The 12,564-nt window shown below is 40.4% G+C and overlaps 1 protein-coding gene across 1 annotated transcript in view; it reads right to left on the bottom strand.

Moving 5' to 3' along the window:
• The window catches only part of LOC124616792 (guanine nucleotide exchange factor subunit Rich), a 292,166-nt gene that overhangs the window by 148,734 nt on the left and 130,868 nt on the right, over nucleotides 1–12,564 (bottom strand). Inside the window, exon 13 of the mRNA XM_047145207.1 lies at nucleotides 650–759. Coding sequence (XP_047001163.1) covers nucleotides 650–759 — 110 coding nt within the window. The remainder of the gene's footprint in view (nucleotides 1–649; nucleotides 760–12,564) is intronic.

Genomic DNA, 12,564 nt, shown 5'->3' on the forward strand with positions numbered 1-12,564 from the left:
ACAACCCCCTACATATCGCTCACATAGGGGTCATGAGGGTACATTTAGGACAATTACTGCACACATAGAGGCATTCAAACTATCATTCTTCCATGCTCTATAGGTGAATGGAAACAGGAAGAAATCCTAATAATTGGTGCAATGGGAAGTACTCTCTGCCATGCAGAGAATAGATGAAGATGTAGATAAAGATGTATATGTACAATAAACTTTTCTTGAAAAAAAATTATGACTATCCACTGATTGTTTTAGAATTACCCTCATACTCTACTATTCAGCATGCAGTCTTGCTGTGCCAGCGGATGGAACAAAATCATTATTTATAGCATTCTGTTCTACCTTATCAGTGATCAAATAGTTTGGATTATAACACATATTCTTTAACAGTAGTACAAGTTAATAATGTACTACAATAAATATTCACCTGAAAAAAAATAAGAATATTCAATGCTACAAGACTCTGCAGTGATAACTGCTATTTGTTGAGTGCTAATTTGCAGCAACTGATAAAATATAATATTATTGTAATTATCTTTGTATTTTAATTATTTACTTCTTTATAAGTTTTACAATACAATTGTTTGTTTAAAGATACATAGATATAAGACAGTAATAAACAAAAGTAACTGAAATCTGTTAAAATCCATACCGTTTTCTCCAGAAGGCAAAATGGTAAAGAAAATGGTGAGTTGCTATCAGATGTAAACAGCATTGTATCATTTTCAACTCCCAAAAGAATTGCATCTTCAAACAGTATAGCTGCAAGGAAAAAGAAAAAGACTTCTGTTGAAAGTTGTATGAAAGTATAAGCAACATCTGATATACAACATGCAATCAATTCCAAGAAATCTGAGCGAAAGCTCAATCTATGAAGAACTTTGGTAGTGTAATGATTTTACAAGGTAGACCACATACACGACTTTCTTGTCTGGTATTCTGATAAGTATCTGAGACCACGAAGTCAAACTGCAGATAAGCGGCAATAAAACTATTGAGGCACATAAGTGTGAAAAGCTGTTCTCAACCCAAAGACTGATTTAAACATTTCAATTCTTTTCTAAGCACTATTCTATTGGACGTAATAATATCCTTGCTTTCCTTCAACTGATGTACTAATTTATCCAGCCAGTCATTGGGGGCGGAGCATGGACCTACAGTTTAATGTGGTAACTAACGAATCATTGTCAGCAGTGAAATAAGCAATAAATAACACAAACAAATCCAAGGACCAACTGGTGGTATAATTGTGCACTTTTGGATTTGTCGTCGGGCACTTACCTACTGAACCATGAAGCCACTTTCAAGATGTTTCAATGATAAAAGATTCCCTAATGAGTTATAAGAGAACCAATATTTGAAACAGATAAAAAAACAAGACTGCTACATTCATTGTGAATATTGTGTAAAGACAATAACAAAATAGTAATAAAGAAAACAGTATATATGGCCATAAAGCTAGTCATTCCCTTTTTACTCTATTAATGGGTGAAACTAATTCATCGTTAATGCTTAGAAGAGGACAGCAACCTGTTCAATTCTGTAACAAAGTGCACACAAGTATAACAGATCAAAACAATCAGGCCTTGATAGAGCACTAATTAAGAACACTGCTTGTAAAGGAGAACAGTCTTGGTTCAAGTCCTGGTTAAGCATACAATTTTAATCTCTCCAGAAATTCTGTAACAGTGCTCACTTTGCTGCAGTGTGAAAGATTCATTCTGGAAACAACTCCCAAGACTGCAACCAATATTTTTCCGTGATGTACACTCTCCTGATAGTGTTACTGCAGTAATATATGTCAGCAAGTTTGTAAAATAAGAGAGACAATGAGAGAATTGAACCTGTGCAGCCCATTTATGTCTTGAGTCTGCGCAGTTCTGTCGGTAATGGTAAGAAAACCACACTTGGAAAGCAAGGAAGCATGGTTTCAATTCTAGCTCGTTTGTTTCTTTATTCTGTTTCTGGATCACAACTATGGTAATCTTTATGATGAAAAGACTGTCACACTTGAACTAACTGAATACTTATTTGCATTCAATAAATCCTTTATGGTATGGAATAAGCTGTAAAGGAGAAACAAATTGAAGCTGCATTTAAAAATATCTCTGCTGTCTTTTACACATTTTTCTCAATTTGCTGACTGTAAAGACTTTTATAGCTGTGTATTTCATTGCCTTCTGTGGCAAAGCAAGATCCACTAGAGGGATATGCAAATACGTTACCCTTCCAATACTGTTTTCTCTTACTACTTATATTATTTTTGAACTGCAATGAACTTTGTCCACTGGATAAATGTAGTATGATGCTGTTTTTTGTACTCCCAATGACTTAAACAGATACCTGCAAGATACATGTGTGTGAACCTCACAAACAATTCTAATTAGTTTCTTTTGCACAGTCAATAGTTTTTATCTAATTGAGAAGTTAAACAGGAATATTATTCCCCAGAATAGAGGTCTGCCAGCCTGATATTTTGTAAAGGGTAAAAACTAAGAGGATGTGTCTACAATTGAGCAATGAAAATAAATTATTTTTTAAAAAATCATCATACAGTGTTGTTAATATTATTATTTTTTAAGTGTCCAATAATGATCTAAAATTTTCACCTGTGAGTGTTAATGTGCGATACACTTCACTGCAAGTGAAAGTTTGTGAAACAAGTGTACAAACACCATTATTTTAAATTCCCAAGCAGTCAGTGATGAACTCTCATAACTGCAACCAGTTACTAATTTGACAGGGAGCACCCAGAAGTCAGACCAAGCTGTCGTCTCACTTGTCACTCTTTGCTTCATCATTCAGTTGCTGGTTTGTGACCAAGTCATAATAACAGATAATGTGTTTATTTCCAAACTGACATTCCTTTTGGTGTTCCTTGCTTAGGAGTATGGTGAATATTTGAATAGCATAAGGTTGCTAATGTTTTTCACAAACTGGAGCTTCACCAACACAGGGCTGAAGCTTTGTACTACCGTGAAATAGAGGGTAGAGCACCATGGATAGGATTTGTGAACTGGAGTGGCAATCATCAAAACAAAGGTGTTTTTCGTTGTTACAGGATATTCTCATGAAACTTCACTCAACTTTCCGCTCAGAATGTGAAAATATAGGGGGTAACAATCATCATCATAAAATAAATCAAAACTTGCACAGAAAGATTTAAGTTTTCTGTGCAAGAGTGGAGCAGTAGAGAAATAGCTTTGTCAGGTACTTAATTGTGAAGTGTAGAATAATCATGCAGATGAAGATGTAGAAGTTGTGTTTTAGTCCTTTAGGTGCCAGCCTCTGGAACATGATTTCAAGGTGGTGAAAGTGGTCCTCTTGAGATGTGACACAGTTGGAGCACCTTGTAATAATTTATCTATAAAACAGAGGAATATGGCAGGTGCTAAAGAGTTTTTGAACGGTGACCAATTATAATGGTAGAGGCCATATGGCACATTGATCACTAGGTAAGCTTGTGACAATGTGTCCAAAAAAATTTGAAATTGAACCTCTATGAGGACAATATTATTGAATAAGGTGCCCTGGCTTAATTTTGCAAAGGGTTCATCCACGGTCAATAAAGAATAATATTCCACTTCAGCTTTTGCATTAATCGTACTTTAAAATCCCCAGTCTTTAGGTGCTGTTGAGTTTGTGTACTGTTACCAACGGAGAGGTGATTTGGATTGTATGGCATGTACAGTTTCATGAACAGTGCATCTCTAAGTGTGGAAAAAGTCTATCCCAAAAACATTACCCATTTTGGGAGCAGCTACCACAGCAAAATTTACTGGACAAGTGACTTGGTTGTGAGTAAAACTGAAAACTTTGATAGCAAAGGCACATGATGATGTCCACATACTCATAGACGTCTTGATTGTCTGCAAGGGGGTGACATTAAGCTCAAGTATGTGGACTTGTTTAGCAAAGGCACAGAAGCACTAGTTTCAAGGTGCAACTTCACATAGTGTTTGCTTAAGAATGCTACTAAGTACATTTGCTAGATTTCATTCTGAGAAGTCTGCACTTCTAGAAGTGTCCTCTGGAAATGGCATGTTGCCCCTCACAACTTGTGCTGGAGGACTGACTGCCAAGTCTTCTTTCATCATAAACAACTCTATGCTACACATGCCATTTCATAAGCATGAGCTATTTGCATTACTCAAAAAAGGATTCGATACCAGCAATTATTGGTTTCTCACTTCTGAGTGGGGATAAGATGCACTACAACATCCCCAATTAGAGAATCAATTTTAGCCTGGTGCTGACTTGTCAGAGGGCACACCAGCTGACATGTGCCATCTGGGTATTGAAACCATGAAGGATGACATGATTGTTCTGCCAGCTACTAGCTCTCCTTAATGATATCAAGTGGCACTACAAGCTTGCTCCTCTTATTTTCCACAGAAACTGTGTCTCTTCCATTCCCCTAAAATGGGCCACATATTTTGCAAAAGAAAACACACACAATACTCAAAAATACCAACAGCCTATACATAGGAACACATATGTATTGTCCAATTTCACAGGCTTGCATGGGGATTATTTCTCCCTTGCTCACATCAGTTACTTCATTTAAAATAAAATAATATACAAATTTTGTGGTGGCTGCCATTCTCTCATGAAAGATAAAAACACTGAAAAGAGCACGATTCAAAGCAATGTGTGATCTGTGAACTGAATGCACAAATTACACAACTTAGGCAATGTGTTTGTTTAGCTTCTGTTTGTTGTGTGAGTACTTAATGCATCAGGATAATAGCACCTGTCACAACGCAAGTAGGAAAATTTATGGCTAATATTAAATCCAAATGGGTAATGGCTTATCTAATGCACTCTTTCAGTCAGATTCCTTTACAAAATATAGGTAGAAAGATTACGAGTACTAATCAATACACGCCTTTGTTGCTTTGACACGCAAAAATTTCTGAATTATATATTAACTGGCAATCAAGTGCTTTTCTCTTCTACAACCTGATTAATACTGAATTTAGTTATTTCCATTTTTTAAATTTACACTCATGTATTTGAGAAATCCTCTTTATCCATGTTTGGTCTGCAAGAATTTCAGATTTTCTATGCTTGTGGTTATGTGATGCTCAAATAGAAATATGAATTTGTTTCGAACTACTGAGGTCCTTCAAGAAAAATAACTCATATACTTCACTTAAGCCCTTCCTTCCTCACTCCATAATATTCTGAGGAAGCAAGTTGATTTTCCCTATCCCTCTACTCTTATGTGGTGAAATTGGAGTGTTTGTCAGTTTAATTCCCTTTAATTCTGAGTGACTGAATTCTGAATTTATTGCAAATTTCCTAGTAGAAGACATCATCTTGAAGCATGGAGCACAGAGAGATTAGGGTACAATACTGCCTGTGATGACATTTGCGTACATTCATAAGACACTATAGGCTTCGAACTATTCTTTCTGCTCTGTGCTTGCAAGGCCGAAATGACAGTGGATGCATTTGGTCCCGGCTTCAACTGGATGATTCTCAGGATGACTATGTGAAACATCCCATCACCAGGACCAAAGAAGCAAGACACTGGCTTGCATACAGGTCCTGAACACACAGGAGAAAGATCAAGAGTGCTGTAGCATCAAGGAAAGGCCAGTGAGATACAGACCAGAATACTTGAAATGGATTTTTATGCTTGTGTAGAATGTGCAACTATCAGATAAACTACTAAAATGCTAATTTGGGCCATATCATACATTTTGTTGCTTGTTGGACATCACAGACAATTTGAGGATTATGATCCTACATCAAGAAGATAAAACTGCAGAGATGTCGTCCACATCATCCAATTGAAGCCCTACTAAAGTCATGAGGTACAGTAAGAAGATTGGGGCTTCTTGTTCAAGGAAACTGAAGAACAACTTTATGACTGTGTAGCTTTGATGGTGGGGAGAGGGGAACCTCTGTAGTTCATCATGAAGAGGATGCAACAGCTTGACCACAATGTGAAAATTCATCAGCTCAGCCATACACAGAACCACTGACAAGATTTAAATCCAGGATGCTGTAGATGGCTCCAACGAGAACTTCTGAAATAGTGGGTCACTACTTCTCCAGGAGAGTGAACAATATCACAAACTGCAGTGCATGCAGTGTGGTGTAGCAGTTAGTGCCACTGGCTGGCATGTTGCAGGTTCCCAGTTCAAACCTGATTGCTAGTAAGTATTTATTATTTAGTATTTATCAATTGTGTTTCCAATGTTAGTAATTCTGGAATATTTGATGTTTCTTTGTATAAACATCAGCCCTCTGTTTTGGCTGTACACTGGAGTTTGTAATAAATGTGCTTTCAAGTACTTGATGTATTTCATGTATGACTCTGCTTTCAGATTTGGACTGTAGTGTGGTTATAACACAACAAAATCTTAGGATCTTGAATAGCTCTCCGGTATTCAGCTGGTTGGCATCGTGTAAAAGGCATGGCATTTCAGCAAGCATACTTGTTGCCATCTTCAAGTGTTCCTTTGATGGGGTGAAATCTCCTGGCTGCCACCTTTATATTCTCCTTCCTGCCCCTCCTGCTGGTGCCTGCAGGCATGGACCTAGTGTGGTAGTGGGGGAAGTGTAGTGTCAGGCATTGAGGGTTCGGTTGGGTTGTTTGGGGGGGGGGGGGGGGGGACCAGACAGCGAGGTCATCGGTCTCATCAGATTAGGGAAGGATGGGGAAGGATATAAGCTGAGCCCTTTCAGAGGAACCATCCCGGCATTTGCCGGGAGTGATTTAGGGAAATAATGGAAAACCTAAATCAGGATGGCCAGATGCAGGATGGAAACGTCTTCCTCCCAAATGAGAGTCCATAGTGCTAGCCACTGTGCCACCTCACTCAGTCGGGCATTGATACAGGGCCTTCAGTAGTGCTGCAGGTAGTGCCAGATGGGGATCCCTCCTTGTGTAGTGACAGTTGTTCATCATCCTCTTCAGCTGTCAATGGGAGGAGACCTCCATGTAGAATGCTGCTGTGCTTTGATCACACCCAAAGCTTTGTCCCGGGTCTTTTTTAACTGAAAACAGCTGTCCTTTCTTATTAGTCCATCAGCCAGTCAGATCTCTACAGCTTCTTTGATAATACAATCCCAGAAGGTGTTGGCTTGTTACAACAACTTCTTGTTATCATAATCTGTGGTATGTTCATAGGAGATGCAGTGCTCTGCAACAGCGGATTTTTGTTAGCTGAATGTTGCCTGCATGGTACTTATGTTCAGTGTATCTTTCCTGAACTGTCCAGAGAGTCTGGCCTACATGAATTTTTCCATACTGACAAGGGATGTGACAGAGTCTTCGAAGTGTTAGGTCACCATTGACTGATCCTAATAAGGTTTTCCTGTTGGCTGGTGGGTAGAAATGCAGTTGATGTTGTGTTTCCAGAGTATTCTTCTAGTTTTTGGTGAATGTTCCCAATCTATGGAATAATCTCCATCACAATCACTTTGTCTACGCCTTCAGCAGGCTGTGGCCTTGATTTCTTAGATCTTAAGACACATTGCGGTTGCTGTAACCATTTGTACGAAACATGGCTTGTAAGAACTGCAATTTGTCTGCTGTCATGATCTGAGATTTTGTGTCCTCTGTGCACTAGTATGCTTAGCACACCATCTTGTTGTCAAGGGGCTTGCAAGTACAGATTGTATGTGTTTGTTTATGGTAGACACTGTGCCAAGCATGTCATTTGGTCTTTGGTTGATGAGCACATCCAGAAATGGAAGTTCATGCTTTTTCTCTATCTCCATCATGAAATTCATGTTCTCGTGCGGCGAATTCAGGTGTTGCAGATAGTCTTGTAGGTGACATTATCCATGTGGTCAGATTATAAATGTTTTGTCTACCTATTGAAAGAAGCACAAAGGCTTGTACACTGTCAAGTCCAGGGCTTACTCTTCTAATGCCTCCATAAACATACCGGCCGCCACTGGTGATAGTAGGCAGCCCATTGTTACTTTGTCTGTTTGCTCATAACAATTTCTGTGGAACAGAAAGTAGGTAGATGTAAGCACAAATTCAAAGATCTTGGTTAACGCTTGCCCAAAGTGTTCTACTATTAGGCTTAGAAAGTCTCTTACACATTGAGATACATTTGCTCACTAAGGGGCGAGCATTACTGTCAGGCATTTCACTAATTCACATGTCGGTGTGACAATGTTGCTAACACTGGACGAAGAGACATTTCTTGCATGTGGACTTTAGATAGTCCTTAAAGGCAGTGCTCGTGGATGAAGTTTCTTCACTATCTTCTTGTCTGGAAATGCATGTTGGAGAAGCTTGCTGGTCTTCCTCTTCACACCCTAGTAGGTAGGATTTTCTTCAATTCTCCTGTATGTGTCATCCTCTAATAGGTCGTACAACTTTTGTTTGTAGCTAACTGCTTTTCTCTCTTCTTTGCAGATGTTTGGCTTTGGTAGACCTGCCCTGGTAAGTGTACGGCATTTTTCACCTTTTATCTCCTCTGTAGCGTCCCATGAAAATGCAAGAGAAACCTGTTCCACAGCGCTGATAAATTCAGCTGTTGGCATACACATTGCTGCCGGTGTGAAATTTAGTCCCTTTCTTTGTACATTGTTAATTACTTTCTCTGTACTCTTAATGACAGATTTCCAGTTTTTCTTGAGATAGTTTAGCTGCAAGGCTTTCAGATTTAGCAGTTTGTCTGCAGGTGGCTGATTGCTATGCCTTGTTGGCTTCAGACTAGCTAACTGAATTCACTGCCCATCTGTAAATATGAAGTCAGGGGAGGGGAGAACATTGACACCAACTGCAGGTGGAGCGAGGAGAGTTCTCTTGAGGTCTCACTGAATCTGCATCGATGTACCAGATCCTCTCCCTGACCAATACCAGGAGGGCTCTTCTGGTGATCTGGTTGGTGGCTGGAGTTCTGACGTGATAAATGACTTTTGCAAAGGATGGTATGATTTGGTGCTCTCGGTATCTCAGCAGAAACACAAGGGAGGCCAAAACACTCCATCCTGTTCCAATACTTATCAAGCTTCTTAATTATGCTGCACATTTCCTCCCCATAAAGGTACTTGATGTCTGATTTTGAACAGTTCTCGGGTATTCAGCCACGTGGCATTGTTTATAAGGTCGGATATTTTGGCAAAAAGACTTTTTACCATCTTCAAGTGTTCCTGATGACTGGGTGATAACTGCTGCGTGCCATCTTCATATTCTGTCTCCCCCCCCCCCCTTCTCCTAAAACTTCCAGCCAGCGCCTTTGGGTGTGGGCATAGCGTGGTGTTTTAATTTTAACTGGCAACTGGTACTATATCTCCGTGTGGATACTCAGTCATCATTATATTAAGTTTACCTGTATCCACCTTGCCACTACTGGCCCATTTGTGGCAGTTTTAAATTTAAATTTTACCTTTAAATCATCTTAACAGATGGTTGGGCACTCTCACTATTTATATCCAAGTATATAATTTTTACATTTTAAATTTATTTTGACGATTCATATCTAACCATGTTTTAATCAGTTATATATTTGTATCCACCTATGTTAATAAGTGGGCTAGTCGGCTCTGATGCTATTTGCCACTAGATTGCTTTACTTTCCCCTGCAATACAATAGTCACTACTTTTTGTGCATGTTTGTCTTCTACCGCCGCATAAAACCATATCTCGCCTTTACGTGCAGCCGTCACTACCCTGCAGCCCAGTGTTTCGTGTGTGGCAGCCACACATTTCATTGTGCAAATTATTTTGCATTGTTCATTGATATTCTCTAAGTTTTTCTCTTTTTCTCCTGTGACTGCCCATTTCTTTACGTAATTTTGTTGATTATAAGATGCATAACACTTTTCCATCGTAACTAAGCCAACCACTTTAGCTTCATATTTACAGATGGGCAGTGAATTCAAATGGCTCTGAGCACTATGGGACTTAACATCTATGGTCATCAGTCCCCTAGAACGTAGAACTACTCAAACCTAACTAACCTAAGGACATCACACAACACCCAGTCATCACAAGGCAGAGAAAATCCCTGACCCGGCAGTGAATTCCTATTATTATAACCAAACAAGTGTTAAGTGGTTTATAATCTTTTATTACAGCTTCTCCATGTTCCTACTGCAATCGTATTTCATCTGAATATGGGCTTATAATCGCCCAAAACCAGTCATGACTGAACAAATAAATCTTTTTCAACTGAAATGGTTTATTAACTGTTTCCAAGTTCTTTGAATTTGTGCATGCATTAACCTCCTTTCAAAATGATCTTCACCTTCTTAAATTCCACCAGTACTCGTCCCTCATAACCCTTTTACTACAAAAACACATCTCCAAGGCGCAAGCATCCCAAAACCATCTCTGTTCCCTCCACAAGATACTGCTACTGCACAATCCCTATTACATATACCACATCTCTAAAACGGAATTCCTTGCTCTTGTCTACCTGGAAGAGCATTCAAGACACTGTCTCTATAATTTATCCAACCTGCTGACATCCTACTGCCACTCTGGGACACCACTACCCAATCCTTATCCTACCCAAAGTCTTCCTCCTCATCGACCCCTCATAGTATACTGCCAAGTTGACCTTTTCAAGCTGCCACATCACCAAAACTCCTTACCAACACTAAACTAATCAACAATCTTGGATCAACTAATCAACAATCTTCAGCCTCACAGAAGTTTCAGTCCTATCCAGTGGCCTCACCTTTAGCCCCACACTCAAATTTAACCATGTTGGACTTGTCAAAGGCCTACTCTCCTCCTCCCAATCCCTGCAATGGAAACATTTCTTTGCCACCAATCCTTGAACCAAAGTCAACCTTATTCCAACAGTGAACTCTGCGCCTTCCATTTTACACTACCATCCAACCATGATCATCGCCCCCTCATACATAACCAACCCCTGGTCACCTTCCAGGAATATCTAGCCTCATCTTGGCCTCACCATCGTTCCCCAAGTCCAGTCCTAAGGACACCGAACTTTCAGCAGAAGAAAGGATAGCCATATACAGCCTCAAAACAATTCCTGACCTATTAGGTCAGCCTATCTGCAGACAAAGCTTCAAGCACTGTCATTATGAATCACAGTGACTACCTGGCAGAAGGCCTCTACCAATTATCCGACTCCTCAACCTATAAACTGCCATCCCATGAGTCCAACATAACCTCCAATCCCTTCTTAAGTCCTTAGGTCCTTCCCAGAATCTCTCCCATGAATCCATTTTCATCATCAGCACTGTGACCATGTACAGCCACCTTCCATATACTCACCAAAATCCACAAGCTCAATGATACCCCAGTCTAGCTGGTTACTGTGCCCCTGCTGAAAGAATTTTGGCCATCACTGATCAACACCTCCAACCAATTGTCCAAAATCTAGCCTCCCAGATCAAAGACACCAACCACTTCCTTTGGAGACATCCTAAAAAATAATCCCTAGTCTCATTCCTTCACAACCTCCTCCTCTCCCATCCACTACCTGCTACTCCCCAGCTCAGTGTACCACATTCCTGGATGTCTACCACCTCCTCTTTGATGGCTCCATCCACACCTCTGTTCACATTAAATCCACCAATCCACAATTCCTGCAGTTCAGCATTTTCATCCCTCTCACACCAAAAAGCCCCTGCCTTACAATCTGGTCATGAGAGGATGACATATCTGCAGTGACAAAAACTCCATTGACCAGTACACTGAAGGTCTCATCAAGGCCTTGACCAACAGACACTATTCTGCCATACCTAATCTACAAACAGATTCCCCAAGCCATTTCTCTACATGCCCCCAATCCTCCTATCAGCCCCAAGAACCAGCTATGAAGCAGTGCCTCCACCATCACCCAATACCACGCCAGAATGGAAAAGCTGAACCACATCCTTCATCAGTGCCTTGATTATCTATCATTATGCCCTGAAATGAGGAACGTCCTACCTTAGATCTTTCCCACCACTCCTAAAGAGGTGTTCCATCCCTCACCCACTCTCCACAACATTCTAGTTCTTCCCCACGCCACTCCCAAGCCTAACCTCTTACCAAAGGGATCATATCCCCATGGATGACTAAGGTACAAGAGCTACCCAATACACACACCCGGCACTTCCTATTCCAGTCCTGTCACAGGCATCTCCTATCCCATCAGAGGCCGGACCATCTGTGAAAGCTGCTATGTTATGTACCAACTCTGCTGCAATCATTCCACGTCTTTTATATTGGTATGGCTACCAACCAGTGACTACCAAGATGAACAGCTACCGCCAAACTGTGGTCAAAAGCAAAGTAGCACAATATTCAGCTGACCATAATGTGTTCAACTTCAATGGCCTCTTCACAGCCTGGGCCCTCTGGACCCTCCCCTTCACCACCAACTTTTCTGAATTGCAGAGATGGGAGGTATGCTTACAACACATTCTCTGCTACCAAAAATAACCCTGCCTTAACCTACAATAACCTGCTGTCCCCACAGTCTCCACCCAACTGTTATCTCTTCCCTTTTTACATGTCCCCTCAGCCTCACAGTGTGTTGTTCTCTGCCAAAGCTCCCACCTGTGTTTTTTTTTTACGTTCCCTGCTCCTCTCCATTTCCCTTCCCCATCCCTGTCCCACAGCCTCCT

Source organism: Schistocerca americana, chromosome 5 (genome assembly GCF_021461395.2).
Source record: "Schistocerca americana isolate TAMUIC-IGC-003095 chromosome 5, iqSchAmer2.1, whole genome shotgun sequence".
NCBI classification, from domain to species: domain Eukaryota; kingdom Metazoa; phylum Arthropoda; class Insecta; order Orthoptera; family Acrididae; genus Schistocerca; species Schistocerca americana.